Source organism: Gigantopelta aegis, chromosome 6 (assembly GCF_016097555.1).
Source record: "Gigantopelta aegis isolate Gae_Host chromosome 6, Gae_host_genome, whole genome shotgun sequence".
NCBI classification, from domain to species: Eukaryota; Metazoa; Mollusca; class Gastropoda; order Neomphalida; family Peltospiridae; genus Gigantopelta; species Gigantopelta aegis.
In genome coordinates this window covers 17,872,381-17,889,358 of record NC_054704.1, presented here as the reverse complement: position 1 = coordinate 17,889,358, position 16,978 = coordinate 17,872,381, and the positions used below count along the sequence as shown (strand labels likewise).

At 35.0% G+C, this 16,978-nt stretch overlaps 1 protein-coding gene across 1 annotated transcript; it reads left to right on the top strand.

Annotated features, from left to right (window-relative positions):
* The first annotated feature begins 32 nt into the window (after positions 1-32).
* On the top strand, positions 33-16,181 carry LOC121375480. Its single transcript, XM_041502952.1, has 7 exons — positions 33-172; positions 3,747-3,930; positions 4,710-4,906; positions 6,342-6,551; positions 7,106-7,390; positions 8,588-8,700; positions 10,518-16,181. Exons 1-7 carry the CDS (start codon positions 91-93, stop codon positions 13,089-13,091), a joined length of 3,645 nt encoding a protein of 1,214 aa, XP_041358886.1. The 5' UTR covers positions 33-90; the 3' UTR covers positions 13,092-16,181.
* Positions 16,182-16,978: the final 797 nt, after the last annotated feature.

Below are 16,978 nucleotides of genomic sequence, written 5' to 3'. Positions count from 1 at the left end.
CAGAAACTACTTCCTTTGATGATGGCCGCCAAATTTAAATCTGTTATTATTTTAATTTGATTTGTAGTTGTATTTTTAATTAGGATCACCATGAGAGGAAAATGTATATCCGTTTACGATGTTATTGTTAATTTTACATCACTGTTGACTTTTATGTTGGATTGTGGAACTGGTAAATCAAAGTTAATGGATTTGTTTATATTATTGTTTTTTTGGTGGGGTCAAAACATCAAAAGAACAAAGACTAAGAGTAAACCTACTAAACGATTAAAGACGCCTTGTTCTAGACTGTCTCCGTGTAGATAGCAGGAGAAAAATCCGTATAAATGAAGTAGGCCAATTACATTATTTAAAATTGGCTGTTTAAATGTGTTTTAATTCTTTATTTTTAAACCTACATTCATGAATCCCATGATGGATCTTTAGCCTAAGTTTAGGTTTAACTTTAACAGTTTAAAGGCGTCTCTCACTCAAAATAATTTGAGCAATGTATTTGTAAAATAGTTACAGGTCCATGCTTGTACATCTATACACAATGTAGGCCTAATATTAGTTGATCAAGATTAACCTCGAGTGCAAGCACATTGCGAGATTAATCCACCCGAGATTACGCCATTAGGTGTTTCCAACAGTTCTGAGGAATTTTGCTTGGAACGGAATTGGAGCTCAGAATAATTACTACTATCACGTTTTCCCACCCTAATCGTGTATTGTGATCTATTTCGAGATCATGAAGACCAAGAAATACTTACTTTGAAACGATCTTCACTTTCAGTGACTTTGAATTAAAGGAAAAAAGTCCGACTGTGTGGTTGTTTTTACCGAGCGGATTCTAACAGCCAATTTCTAGCAGACAATTACTCTGGCAGACAATTTCAGCAGACACACATGGCGACATTCTAAACCCCGGACTCATACACCTTTCGATTGTTATCTGTATTTCCCACACTTTTAAACAAACTGTTATGCTTATTAGTATTTACTATAACTTAAGAATTTCAGAGTTTAAAGAGTATCTTTATATAAAAAAAACACCCACAAAAACAAAACAATCAAGACTAATTTTTATAGTTTTATATTGTTACTAATATCTGTATAATTTATACAACATAACCATTTTATTAAGCACTTTTTAACATCTGAAGTATCACTTTAAAATCATTCTGTACTGGTTTTGTAAAGACCACAACCCGATTGACCGATAATTATTATTATTATTTTTTTTTTTTTATATAAATATTAATTTCATCCATCTGCAGGCCTTTAATAATGTGTGACAGTGATATTTCAGATGTTAAAAAAGTGCTTAATAAAACGGTGAACTAGCCTTTCAGATGTGACTGACGGAAGCTGTACAGAAAGATTTTGGGCACTTGTAATACTGGCATGCACTATAAAAGTGCCAGTAGATTTCTAGGTACATCAGGTCGTTTTGGCCACATATACAATATTTAAAGTATTGAAGTTTGTTTTGTTTAATGACACCACTAGAGCACATTGATTAATTTATCATCGGCTATTGGATGTCAAACATTTGGTAATTCTGACACGTATTATCATCAGAGGAAACCAGTGGTTGCAAAACAAGGCATCGCATGTGACGTTTACTACCCTCATTTCCGACGTCTATTTTCACCACAGTTGCTCCAGTTCATATTTGCTTGGTTCTTGTCTGAATGTATAGATCGGCTTCTATGGGTTAATTTCTTCAGGAAAACTGAGTTTCCCACGATTACAGTGTCCATTACTGCTCATTGCCTTTGTTTTTAAAATATATTTTGTTTTGATTCATGTGCACAGTAGACCCAGTGATTTTCCGCGATCGTAAAACGGAATTTACATTTGGAAACGGAATTACGATTTTCCGCAAGTTAAAAGAATTAATACTATTTTACTATTGCCACATGCTGTAAAACTGATGATTGACCCGTGCGCAGTACTACAGCAAACGCTAGACTGGAATATGCGCTTCACAGTAAACCAAATGGTCACATTGGGAACCAATCAAATACTTCTCGAACGTTAGCGAAACGTTTGCTCGCTGAACTTGGGGCTGGTTTACTGCTTAGTCTGTTGCGCCTGCGCAGATGGGACAGTTTTTTTTCCAGGAGTAAATTTAGCCAGCGGTTTGTCGCTAAGGCTTGTCTTGGAAGACAGATTTTTACGCTACACATTAAAGTGAATGACCATTTCGGGAACCACCAGTCAAAATATGTTTGCAAATGTTTAGCAAAAAAACCGGCTGGCTGAACGTTGCATTGTAACTTTATTTCCGCTGTGTCACGCGCACAGTTCAATTTGCAGACGACGTTAGACTGTCAAAGAGATGATAAAATAAATGTTTACGTTTTGTGAACCCTAAGCCTCGTTGAATAAAGCAGTGCACTTAATTGTTGGACAATCATGATTTATGTAGTTATTATCATTGTAGCCTTTGCTCCTGATATGATTTTCGCTACTAATATGTAGGCTTACATTGATTTAATGAGGAATAGCGACGCATGTCGACACCAGCCACTGAGTCAATTTTCGGACCCTTTAATTTATCACAACTTATGTTACTTCAATTGTTAATTACATATTGTAGTCTGTAACGGAAATGAAACGGAATTTACAAAAACATGAAATGGAAAATAGCTCTTTTTTCTCTTTTTTTTTCAAACGGAAAACCACTGAATCATACTTGTTCTATTCTTGGGCCAACAATTTCACCAACTATATACATTACAAGTGGACCACATTGCACATTTCTGTGGTAACAGACTCCGGCCCGTAGAGCCCCCATTACTGAGTGTCTGTAGCTCTCGATAAACCCCCAACTCCTACTCTGTCAGTTCCAACACCTACTAGTACTTTGTTTTGCAACCACTGGAAACCCGCTACATATTTTCCTAATGCAGCAAGGGATTTTTTATATGCACTTACCCATAGACAGGAAAGCACATACCATGGCCTTTGACCAGTTGTGATGCACTGATTGGAATCAGAAAATTAAAGTATTATTGCTTATAATTGCTAAATAATGTATATATAATTAACATTATTATCTAGTTGGCATGTATCCAGAATGTTTTGATAAAAAAATTTTTTTATGGAATAAAATAATAATTGGGATATAAGCATGTTAATACCTATCAAAGAAACATTTGTAAAAAATTTCTAATGTAGTAAATTGGCCGAAAATACTAGGGTTATAGGGCCGAAATTGACATAGACTTAAACATCTGGGGCCGAAGATGCATTTCACTGGGACTGTAACGTCTCGAAAGTGATTTCAAGATGTATTTTTTTGGTGTACTAGTGTTTGTAGTTTATGTTTAAATAGCACACAATTGTTTAAGATTAGATGGTGTTTTTGTTAAAATGAAGTTTGGTGGAGAACAAACTACCTTTCTCAACCTTTTTGAAATATGGTAGCATTCAATGATTCATTCTTGGCTTATTTTGACGTCTGTAATAAATGCTATCAGAAAAACTTCGTTAGTGGCATTAACATAGAATGCTATCAAACTTATAACAAATTTAATATACATGTGTCCATGAATGTTTTTAGTGGCCTGTTGGTGCCACAAATTCAGGACACCCTCCTTTTTTATCTATCTAGAAGACCATATATTACTAACCCTTGATTTGTCTTTTTACTGCCCTCTCCCACCCTAATTATTTTAGACTAAGTATGGCCTTGACCAGTAGGATCTTCATTAATTTTCTGCTTTTATGAAGAAAGATTCCTGATTATTTTTCAGACATCCTGGTGACTGTGAATTTGTTTGAGAAAGGCCATGTGGTCTGGGGCTCACTGACAGCTGGTTTTGTGATTGGTCCACTCATCTTGATTCAGATCTTCAGCTTGAAGTGGCACCTCACCGACGGCTCCCTGTCCTGCTGTACAGCCATCCCACACCTCGTCCTGCTAGCACCTGTACAGAGGTTTGTGTCATTTCGATCATCCGTAAACATGTATTGCTTTGCTTCATTTGAAAATTCAATGTGTTGATTTTATTTAATATTTTCAAGACATTAATAGAAGATAACGCATTGAGTCAAATTTATTTTATTTTATTTTTTTGTTTTGTCAATTAAGAAAAAAGATATGACAAGGTGCTATTCTTGGGATAGACAGGGATGGAAATTTAGTATTTATTTTATAATGGCTCTATGCTTGTTAAAAAATAGATTGTAGCATGGTTTGAACTGGTCAAAATATTTGGTGGTTGATTAGCAATATTATGGAATGATGAATTTGTTTTGAAACAGTGGAACCAAATTTAGTTTCTTTTAACCAAATAAAGAGCAACTAACTTTAGCTTCATTAAACAAGATATTATCTAATAAATATTTTCCTAAATTAAACCTGAGTGTTTTGTTTGGTGAGAGACAGACCAGTGCTTTCATTCTTTTTCATATTATGTTACATGGAATGCTAATTAATTATAGTGGCAATCTTTACCATGGGCAAAATCAAGGCAAACTGAAGATCACTCTCCTGAAATGGTGCCAGGCAAGCAATCACATGAAGTTTTAAATAAAATTTATTAAATTTATTTGTTGTGCGGTGATCAATTTGTATCTCTTCTACAACTTTCTCAGGATGAATGTGCAGGGGAGCAAAAGCGATCACTTGCCTTTCCTGGTGAAAACTATATTGTGTTATTTTTTATTAATGTTACTAGCTAATGTCATAATATCTGAATTAAAATAATTTTTAGATACCTGAGAGTAATACGTTTGGCACTGAGAGCTCGTCAGAATAAACCTCAGAAGTTTGAGGATGTGGAGCGTGTGTACCGGGAGCAGAATGACGTGTGTATTCTGCGACTCATCGAATCCTTCCTGGAGTCTGCGCCACAACTTGTCCTGCAGCTGTACATTATCCTGTTACACAGAGATATCTCGTGGTTGATAGGTGAGCCTGGCTTGGAATTCTGTCACTAACAAAGATGAAAGTTTTCTGGAATTCTGCATTTTTTATTATCTGTACAGTGTTTCCGGGTTTATCGCAGTTTATCCAAAATGTTCCATACTCTCCACCTCAAATGTACGATATGGTTTTGGTCGATGCTTTGCATACATTCTGAATGGGGGACAGCCATTTTATCCCATTGCACGTTTTTAATATAATATTCAACTCAGCTTATGTCATTTGTCACATTTAAAACCATACATATTAACCTTCTGGATACTGCAGGCAAGATATCATGCAAGCCGACATACTGTATACTATATACTTTGGTGCATTTCCTAATTCATATTTACTGCTGTTTTGCACACGGCACTCGCGGGACATAATATCTAACAAAAGGGAATAAATTTATTGAGAGTATGGCAGCTTTAGTTTTTCATGTTTCAATAGAAAATACCTGGGAATTTTGAGTTGAAAAAGTGGTTTTCGGCAAGTATTTTTGCTAGACAACAATGGTGGAACATCTCTGTCATTTTGAGGAATTGATAGATAATCGTGACAGCCAATTTGATAATAAATTTGACTATTTTACCAACAGTGAAATTTACAAAATATTGGGATGTGAATCGTAGTTCGTTTCAAAAAATAAATGTTGTCAGTAAACATAGTGATGGGAATAATAGCTGTAAATACTGGACAGGTAATCCCAATTGTGCGTAAGTAAGTACGACTTTATAGATTTTTGGCACTTTTAAACTGATCTAAAATATTAAAATTTGAAAAACCCACAAAAATAGTACTTACATTTTCACATATGAACATTATTTTATGTTGTTATAAAAAAAAAAAATACGTGAAAATATGTGAGTAAAAGTTATAAACTTGTATCCACTCAATCAAATGTGATTTTGTCAAAAATTAATCTAGTAGTCACAAAGTTAAAGAAACACCATCTTTAGAACATTCTTGACAAAATGATTCTAAGTTTAATTTTTTAAAATGTATTCTGTTCTTGTCATTTTGGGTTTGTTGTATATGTTATTTCTTTATAACACATAGGTCAATATTTAAAAACATTAGAAACCTGGAATGTGTTTTTTTTTAATTTTGGTAATATTTACCTAGATAACCAAGGCTTTGATTACAACACACTTGTACTAAAATGTTATTCAAAAGTGTTTTAAACCAAATCATTTTCAGTAAGGTAGTATGTTTCAGTTTGACTACTGATGTACTGCACCTAAAGTGTAAAATAAATCTTTGATTTTTGTCACACGTGCAGTTTTAACCCTAGAATATAATGGTTTGCCATGTAATCAACTGAGGGTGCGTGTGAATTTTAAGTGGCATAATCAAGACACGAACAGAAAGATAATTCACATGCAATAATGTGAATTAGAATCGCCAGTATACATAGCTTGTGATATTGGTTTTGTAGGTTTGTCTCTCGTGTGTTCCCTGGTGTCGCTGGCCTGGGCACTGACTGCTTACACCGACGGCCTCCGACTGGCATACCGAGACTTGTACCGGCGGAACTTCCTCACACTGGCTGTACACTTTCTGTGGCAGGCGTCCATCACTGGAGCTCGAGTCTTTGCATTTGTCATTTTCGCCACAGTCTTCAAAGCTTGGGTATTCCTTGCAGCAGGTAAGATTAATTAATAATGAATGAATGTTTAACTACACCCTAGCACAAAAATACATTGGCTATTGGATGTCAACCAAAGGTTAAAATATAAATGAATTGATGATTAACATCAATATAAAAAAAATTAAAAACAGTAAAGAAATGTGCAAAGTATAAATATCACAAGTATATAACTAAGCAGAAATTAATTGTTAAAAATCTATTCATTTCAACAATTTGATTGAACTTTTTTTAATATCACATGCAATATGTTGGACATAAACATGTAACTGTGCATTTCCAAATTGAATGGAGTCGGCAATTGTACCACACAAGTCACACGTCATATTTGCCATTTTATCATTGTTCTGAAAACAAGTTAGTGTAAATCTTGTAAACAAGCTATGATGTCATTTTGATAAATGAAGTCATTACAGTAGGAATAGCATTTCTTAGGGTGTGATAACACCAAAATTCACTAATGACCGATAGCACTAAAATATTTCCCTCATATTTTCCAATATTTTGCTAGATGTCAAATTGTACAGATGTACATAATTCTTCAATTATTGCAGGTATCCACTGGGTAGGGATGACGTTGTGGATTGCGTCAAAAGGGACAGATTTTGGGGACGGGCAGTGTGAGAGGAATCTCTTCCAGATGGTGTCTGGACTGATCTACATCTTCTGCTTCCTCAACCTCCGTGAGGGGCAGACGCGCTATCGTCTGCTCACCTACTACGCTGTGATGCTGGCGGAAAACATTCTCTTTGTCGTTCTGTGGTTCACCTACAAGAATATGACCAGCCCCCAGTTGGACATCATTGTTCCTGCAGTTGTATTTGGTGGATATATACTTGGTAAGTTCACTAATGAATTACAGAATTACATTTTATGTTAAAGGGATACGCCCTAGTTAACCATTACGGCCTTGTTTTTCGCTATTAAACCCATTTTTTCACAAATAAAATTGCACTTTACTTACATTTTATTATTTAGAATACACATTTCCATTCACCTGAAGTGCTTTTTGGTAATCCTGATGTTTGTAAAACCACGAAATGCATTTTTTGTATTTCTTAAAATGCTCGCACACTCGAATAAAAATCATTAAGCAAGCGAGGTCCAATCTATTTTTGGAGGGAATCTTCCTGTGTAAACGTCACAGACGTTGGTATACCACGTAACCGTTATCATTTTGGTTCGGTTTGTTTTCTCGTGCACGGTTCACGCAATCAACATCTGATTTGTTGTCATTTGCTTCTTGTTCATTTGTGAGATATTTCTTCACAGTTCGTGAACATTTTCAGTAACAATAAAGTTCAGACAAGTAAGTGTCTCAATACAAAACGTTACAAACCCTTAAAACCAATAATTTTGCTAAGTCTTACGATATTTGGAGAGGGGATACAACCAGGACAGAACAGTTGGAACATGTCCAGGAGAGGTGAAAGGAACGCACCCCAAGTCTGTGAAATTTGTCGTGACGTAGGCATTGTTGTGCTTCGAGCGACATCTACCGGTGACATCAGAATACTAACTTTCAAAATTATTTCAAGCAATTGGGACATGGGGATTCCCATAGTATTTATCGATATAAAACCTGCTTTTTCACTCCATTTGATAAAAACGTGATCTAAGTGTGTTACAGGTTTGTAGATTAACCAAATTATAATTTATTTTCGCTGGATGGAACTAGGGTGTGCGGCTTTAATGGAAATAATTTTTACTGGAGTATTGTCAAAACTCTACAACATTTTTTAAGTGTATAAAAATGTTATATGAAATATTTTATAAGGTATATATTATTACTAAAATATATTGACATTGTTTATTTTTATTTTGTTTTTTGTTTGAATTTGATATTGACAATAAATAGTTTAACGATCTTTAATTGTTATTGATAATAACCTGCTTGTTTTATGTATAGAGCCCATGGCAATTATTGTGTTTTAATAGCAACACCTATTCCAATTTCAATATTTTGTTTTCAAATTTGGCTTAATCAACCTTAGTTGCTGTATATTAGTGTCAATGTTGTTTGTTTTATTTTACAGGCTTGTTGTGTTTAATGGTGTATTACAGATTCCTTCATCCAAGTGGTTCCATCTCACTTCAAGTACCTGCATACGAGAAACCACAAATGCCAAGAATGGTTCTTAACAATCAGGTATTTCTTTGAATATGATTAAACTTAAATGTACATTCAATTGCAGTTTATGATATACCAAGTAACATTGTTCATTTAAGGATTATCTGTTATTTTTTTTAGGTTTAAATTAATAAAACTGTTAACTTGAATTCAGCAAACATACATGGGGGTTGGGAATTTATTCATGCCAGCATACACTTTTATAACGAGCAAAAATATTGAAAACAATAATGCTTACTAAATCAACATTTTTGATGTATACTTTTAGGAAGTGGGGAGTCGATAAAATAAGAAGTATGGTCTGTATGCTTGTGAACATGTGGTGTAGCTTATTGTTTTAAAGTCATGATGTTCATTAACCTGTTTTGTTACTATAGCTATTGATAAAGACATTGTTTTAATAAGACAAAAAGTGTTTCTTCAGATTTTAGTTTAAATGTACTGTAGAATACTTTATTTTCACGTTTTTCGCGTGTGAATGAAATTCGTGAAAATATATTCCACGCAAAAATAAAGGCCGACAAAAAAAATAAATAATATGTAGTCTCGTTCAACTATACCACATTAGTTTCCGATGTACGAGGCTAGTAATAACAAAGCGGTGCTCCCTCCTGTCACGAAACAAACCACAAAACACAAAAGCTGTTTAAAACTTTAAATCAAGAACACGATGATAAGTACATACATGATAATAAAACAATACTAACACTAAAAAGCTTTATGCTGTTTTCCTTCGCATGTGCTAGCGATCAGTTCATCAGACAGAGTCTACACGTGTTCAACGACGGAAGTAAACATGCATTATCACAGTATATTAAAAATGTGGAAGTGAAAAAATCTGGACTGGGCTATGTTCAGATGTTTCACAATTTTATTTTTATTTTTGCCTGTTAGCCAATCACAAACCGTTTTGAACCAGTATTTTGACGGCAATAAATACTGTTTCAATCAAACTTAAAGGGACATTCCTGAGTTTGCTGCAATCTTTTAGATGTTATCGCCTAGCAGAGACTTTGTAACGATTGTAATTACATATCAAATATATTTTTCTGCATAAAATATTAGTGGCTGTATATTAAACGTGTTTCTGATCATTCTAATATTTGCACTAGGTTAAATTTCATTTTATTTCCTAAAATCCAGTTTGGGCTTCTTACAAATATTAAGAGGACCAGAAACACATTTAATATACAGACACGGATATTCTAAACAAGAAACTACATTTAATATGTAAGTTTATTCGTAGAAATATTTTATTAGTCGGAAACATCTTACAATGCAGCAAACTCGGGAATGTCCCTTTAGGTTACTGAGTACTAGCAGCATGTGCCTTCAAATTTCGTTTCGTTTGTTTTCGGTTTTTGTTTTTATAACATTTATAAGGATTAAGAAAAACTGCACACGGTAAGCACCTTCTATAAGCTTATTAACTTGTAAACAATAAAGTCTTGATTGGTTAAAGCAGGAAAACTATTGTTCTATGTGTATAGCACTCGTGTGTACATGTAGGATTAGTTCTACAGATTAGCGTAACAACTGGCAAAACTAAGTTCCGTTTTTTAAAACAAAATTATTAACATGTGTACTTCGTTTTTTTATTGATGGGGGTTAGGTGATTCGCGAAAATAAATGTTCGCAAATTGACCCATTTTCATTAAATCGCGAAAATTTGATCCCGCGAAAATAAAGTATTCTACAGTACTTTAAAATGTAAAATGTGAAATGTGTCACCTTGCATTAGTTTAATTTTTTACTTTAATAATGCTTGCTAATTCTTCATAATTTAACAAAAATACTTTTAAACAATTTACTTAATTTTTGTTTATTTAATTCAGACTGAACCCAAAGTATTGAACACTTCTGTGTTTGATTTCTCCAACATTTCCCACTTCTCTGCATCAGGGAGCCTCCCCAATGTCATTGAACTAAGCACCGATTTCAGCACTCCCCCGAGATCAGCAAGCCAGAGATCGTCTGTGGTTGTGTACTCTAAGGAAGCTCTTGAAGAAGCCTGGGAAGAAGGATTCTCCCGAAGACACAGCTCTGGATCGTCGGACAGTTCCACAGACTTCTTAGATGCAGACAATAATAAACACATGACTGATGGAAAACATGGTTTTTCACAATCTTATGGAAATCTTGCAAACAGCGCCAATGTTGAAAGGCTTCTAAAATTCTCAAACTCTTATTCCAGTTTCCGCTGTGATCAGCCAGACCGTGTTGATGAGAAATGGGGGCATCGTCAAGAAGCTTCGTCCAGAGGTTACAATTCTACTCTGGGTGAAGTGATGTCCGGGAGAGTGATCCGGGAAAACCAAAGAAGTGATTCAAGCAGGCGAAAGGTTATTTTGTCGCCTGATGGTCGGGTTGGATTTGAATGCACACCACAGAGACATTCGTCTTCTCCACATCCAGTCAATCTGTCACCTCTGGATGCATCGAAGCTCTGGGCAGAATCTCAGCTGAGAACAGAATCGCACTTCACTGTGGACCAGGAAGACATGCAGCAGTACAGCCAGGTGGAAATGAGAATTGTCTCGGTGCACGTCGACAGCTTTTCTCCCATGGAGATGTTACTGAACTACGATGCCAGTTCCGTACACAGTCGGTCCTCATCACAAGTACAACTACAGTCAAGTTTAACACAGAGGAGAAGTTCTACTGGAACAGATGGCATTGACTGTTCAGCATTTGACACCTCACAGTCGGAGAGGAATGAATACTGTAGGCGAGACATGCCTAACAAGAGTCCGATTCCCGATCTGCTGCACTTGCCTGTGGATGGACGGCCATCTGCTACATACAGGGATGAAGACAGCAGAGCTGAGGTTTCTAAGCAAGAATCCAGAGGGTCCTCTTTCTCTCTGACAGATTTTTTGGAAAAAAGTTACACAAAATCTTTGAAGAATAGATCCTCCTCTGGTGACTATGAAGAGATCTGGGACACAGCTCCTTCACAGACAGACCCCTACTCGGAGTCTAAGAACATGACTGGTAATAATAGCCACAAGACAAGTCCACTGCAATATGCTCATGTTAAAGATTATGCAGATAACCTTGGCCATATATCACCCAGGGATGCCCAAAGTTCCATGTCAACATCAAATTGGAGATCACCAGAAAGAATGAATCATACGAGTCCCCATGTGCATCAAGTGACCATTCAGAGTAGTCCTCTGATGACTCCAGGAAAAAGCAGTAACTGTAGCATGACTGAAAGATCACCAGCTGAAAGAAATAATCCTTGTGTGCACGAGAGCCCTGCTGAAAGGATAAGTCCATGGCAGACATCTAAACCACTGAGAAGATCTTTGACATCCGGTTGTCTTGATGTCAGCCGAGATTCAGAACTATCATCCCGCTTATCTTTTACTGCTGACACGCTTCTGGATCCATTAAAACGAGTTCCAGACACCCCGTGGAGGCTAGACTACCTTAACCTTGAACCACGACAAGCTGTTCTGCATAACACTGACAGAGAGTATGCTCACAGTATCAGACAGTACCTAAGCAGTGTCCCATTAAAAAACTCTGCCATGAAACGGGTGCTGACTCCTCTTAAGCTAAAGAATTTGACGGATTCTCCTTCACGGTTTGGAAGAAGTGTTGACCTCTTCCACTCATCTGACAAAGTATCAATGTATCCCGGTAAAAACTCTGACCTCTTTAGATCTGACAATGCCACAAATCTCAAGAAAAATCAGACAACCAGTAATTTCATTCAAGCAGAAAATCTTAACCTGCCTAGACTCTGCAATTCTCCATACAGATTTAGAAGACACGAGTATGAAGACAGTATTGAATCAGAAATGCCAGCAAACAACAATTGTCAGTCGGGGATCCCACAGAAAAGTAGAGACATGCGTGCATCTCATGCTGCCAGTTCAACAGAGAAAAGCTATCATCATTCTAGTGGTAAGTCAAACCAAGATAATGGGTCAAGAGAGGCAAAACCTAAATCTTCTCCAAACCAGAGAAACCAGTCATTTGATGATGAAAAGATGTATACCAGTGCTGTGCAACGACAGTCACATTCCGTGATGAGCAAACACAAGCGACCAGAGAGTGGCCGAATACTCCATCAACACAACCGACACAGAAGGAGATCGGCTGAAAGAGAAAATACAAACCACTTTTCCATATCATCCGACAGCAGAAGACATCGACAAAGCTACTCATTGTCGCTGGATCAGAAGAATCTCCATCAAGAAAATAACGAGAATGCTTACAGTCATAGAAACAGTTCATATGAAATACGATCAAGAAAAGACTACGAAAGAAAAGGAGAATTTCTCTTCACAGAAATCAAGCACTCATTAAAAAATGATTCCAGCATTCGATATACAAGACATCCTTTCCAGCCCATTGAAAATTCACCAAAATTTTGCAACATGAATGTAACGAGATAAACAATTTGAATCAGTTTTATACAGCAACATATTTTAGCAGTAATCATTTATTACCGAGACAAACATTTGTATTTTTTGTATTATTTGCTAGTTTTCTAGTGTCACTTTAGCACTTTATATTGCATCGTTAATGATTTTTTTGATTTTATCAGTATTTTTTGTTTTATTACTTTTATTTGCAGTACATGTATTATGCTATGTGGTAGATCAAGGTGTATTTTATGTGTATACTATTAATGCTAATAGATTAGCTTTAGTAAGTTGTATTTTAATTCATGTTTGATTGTTTTTCTTCCATCATATATTTCTATCCATGCATTCTTCTAGCCATGCACATCACCTCACTGAAATCCAGTTTATACTCCATAGTAGTTATTGACTATGCCCCTGAGTAAAACAATTTCCACTGTCATAAGCATTATTTCTTGTAGAAGATTTATAAAGTTTTTCTTGATATCTCTTAGCAAGTTTGTTGCTGTAATTATTACTTCATCCTGATATTGATATGTTACTCCTAAATCTTTGTGTCTAGTACGTTGGCATAACAATATATTCAGTTACCTGGTACATGGAACAAAACATTCATTGAGAATCCAATAAAGTAATTTTGTTTAAAAATAAATGTCTATGCATGCACATGTAGCCACAATCTAAAATACATAATAATTATGGGTATGTTTGCTAAATGGCAATGTGTTTTAGCAATGACAAGATCGCTGATGAAATTAATCATTAAGTACTTATTAATTGTAATGTTTTCTCAATTATGCTACAACACTAGAGCAATACATAATTTTCTGCCATCTACTTTCTGTCTACACTTAACAAATCCATCATGTTCCTAACATTTTTATTTTAAAAATTTAATGGCCATTTACACCATACTAGTCATTTACAAGATGTTTACCATTTTTATTTTTTTGTATACATTTGACATCACATACATTTTTAGAGATTTATTAATGCATATCACAATTTTTAATGGGTTCACTATTTGTTACAAAATGTTTTTTGAAGGTATTATATTCATGCAAGCATGAATTGATTTTATTGTCAATATACATACCGGTAAGATTACTCGGTTTTGGTATTTGTTTGATTTTGACTTCAAATAATGTTTTATAATGTTATATTGGTAATATGCTTGGTTTGAAATGTTGACATATACATATCTGCAGATTTTAATAATTTTGGTTCTAATATCAAATTACCAATATTATCATTTGTAACCTGTTATTTCCATAATTACTACACAATAGAGATTAACATCTTTAAATAACAGTCTTGATAATATTGTGCATCCACTGTCACAAAAGTAATTTCAAAGTGTGAGTTTAGGTGAGATAATTGTATGCTGCTAATCATTACATCTGTTGAGAGTTTTTACAAAACATGAAAGTATGTGAACTCATACTGTATGGAATTTGCTTTCATAAAAACATGTTACATTGTTAGTGCATGTGACTGCTATTCGACATTCTTAAATATTACAATAAAAATTAACTATGAAACAAGTTATCACAAAGTTATTGTTTGTCACCCGTGACAGAATAAATTAAAACCAACCGTTCGGTCTGCTGTTACTGGTTGTAATCTCTCCTAGCGTTGAGGTCTTAAAGTTAGTTAGTTTTGTTTAACAACACCACTAGAGCACATTGATTTATTAATCATCGGCTATTGGATGTCAGACATTTGGTAATTTTGACTCAGTCTTCAGAGAAAACCCAAATTTTTTCATCAGCAGCAAGGGATATTTTATATGCATTTACCCACAGAAAAGACAGCACATACCACAACCTTCAATATACCAGTCGTAGGGCACTGGTTGGGATGAGGGAAACCCAATTAAAGAAATGGGTTCACCGAGGTTTGATCCTGCAACAAAAGCACCTCAGGCAAGCAATCTGCCGACTGAGCTAGATCCCATCCTTGTTGAGGTCTTAAAACCAGAGTATTTCACTATGAAATAAAGAAATTTTCCAGTCTTTAAAATATTGATCTTTATCATCCATTAAAGGCTTTTGTAGATTATATCGCTGGCACTATAATTTGCGATATCTCCTGTGATATTCTCCAAGGAGATATCGCTTCTTATAATATTGATTGGTTAAATTTTAATCACAAGACATTTTGTTACTTCACTGTACATTTCAGTGCTAAACCAATCATTAGTGATGTCACGCCACTGTCGTTCTGCTATTTAACGAGTCTACCACTGCCAAATATAGTGACATTCAACCCACATTACTGACATTGTTTACAATTGTCGCAAATGAAAAGAATGATAATGGATGATAAAAAGTATACCCCCCTTGTGTCCTTGAATATCATAATTTATCAGCACTCATTGATAAAAGTATAAAAATCCTTGGCAAGCCACAGACTTTATACTTTTATCAACTCATGCTGATAAATTATGATATCACAAGACACTTGGGGAGTATCCTCCATTTATATGAGATGGTCTTAGAACCATTGTGGTTGTTACTAGTCACGAGGGGTTTTACTGTATTATGGTCTTTGATATGTTAACATTGTGATGTATTTGTAAGACAAATGAAATCTGCATATGACATTTATTTGTATGATGAAATCATGTAGGATATAATCAACCCCAATGGCAATTTGATATTCATGTTGCAAGGGACTGGACCATTGTTCGACAATTGAATATCTCAATGTAAGAGTATAGCAATTTTAACTTAATGTTTCATTTATGATGCTTTTCCTCTAGCTTTTGGTTGTAGACCTGTATGCATACATGTGTAAATATAATACCATACTAGCATTTGATGCTATTGCTTTGTACGTTTGGTAAGATGCATTTTTATAATATATTTTAATTGTTTATGTCATCATTATGGTATACCAACAGACAGAATTTCAGAAGTAAACAAGTGAGGTGTATGCATCAGGCACCAACTAGCATTTTATATTGCTACTCATCACCATCCAACTTAAAATCCATAGATAGTTTATAGAATATAAAATTGTATTGTCTTTGGAATTAAAAAAAATCTATGACAAAAAGCAGTACATGTATTTTCATTCAAATAATAGTTATAATGATAAATAAAATTAAAAATTCCACATTTGGCTTTGTTTTACTTAAGTGTCCCATGCTCTCAACACCACTGCTGCAAGTTGCCTGGGTGTAGTTGTTTCTAGCATTATTGCTTTTAGTAGTTAGTGCCAAGGGGTAGGTCCAACTCAGTTGACAAAGAAGCTAGGTGTGTGCAAGAAAAAGAGTTGAACAAAATTTGAAACTGATTTACCTAAATTAGTTCCAAATTGTTTTCAAGAGTGAATTTTGATAATCCAATGTGTTGTATCTTTAAACTACTGGTGTGAATGCAGTGAGAAAATACTGACGAAGCAGTAATCTCCATGTGTTCCTCAGACTTTAGGCAAACGGAATACTTCCTTTTGAGAATTCCTTATTAAGTACATGACTGCAGCTCTATGAATTATTCAATATTGGAACTTGAATGCCAATTTTTGTATTCAACTTTTTATTATTATTATTATTATTATTATTATAAAGCAAATAACTCCTGAAGAAGGCAACAAGTGCATTTTATCCTGAAAGAAATATTGGATTGAGATGTGCAAATCAACTCTTTGTTTTCAGTATGTATAGCAGAAGTTGAATGGGTTCACAATAGTATAGCATTTTTTAAACATAAAATTTGGTATCATGCACCATTTTAAAATTAAGCTATATATCAAAGTAAATATTTTACCTTGAACAGACAATAGATAGATAGTTTAACGTGCCCATATACCACTAGTGTTTCGAACACGCCCATCCCGAGTCCGACCTCCGATAAGATCAGTGGCCTGACTCGGGATGGGGGTGGGGATAGAGTTGAAAATTGGCAGATTTT

Excerpts from the sequence above, each read along its gene's own strand:
- LOC121375480 (XM_041502952.1), top strand. The coding sequence starts at position 91 with ATGAGAGGAAAATGTATATCCGTTTACGATGTTATTGTTAATTTTACA. Across the intron at positions 3,931-4,709 it reads CTGCTAGCACCTGTACAGAG|ATACCTGAGAGTAATACGTT; the intron begins GTTTGTGTCATT and ends AATAATTTTTAG. Across the intron at positions 7,391-8,587 it reads ATTTGGTGGATATATACTTG|GCTTGTTGTGTTTAATGGTG; the intron begins GTAAGTTCACTA and ends TTTATTTTACAG.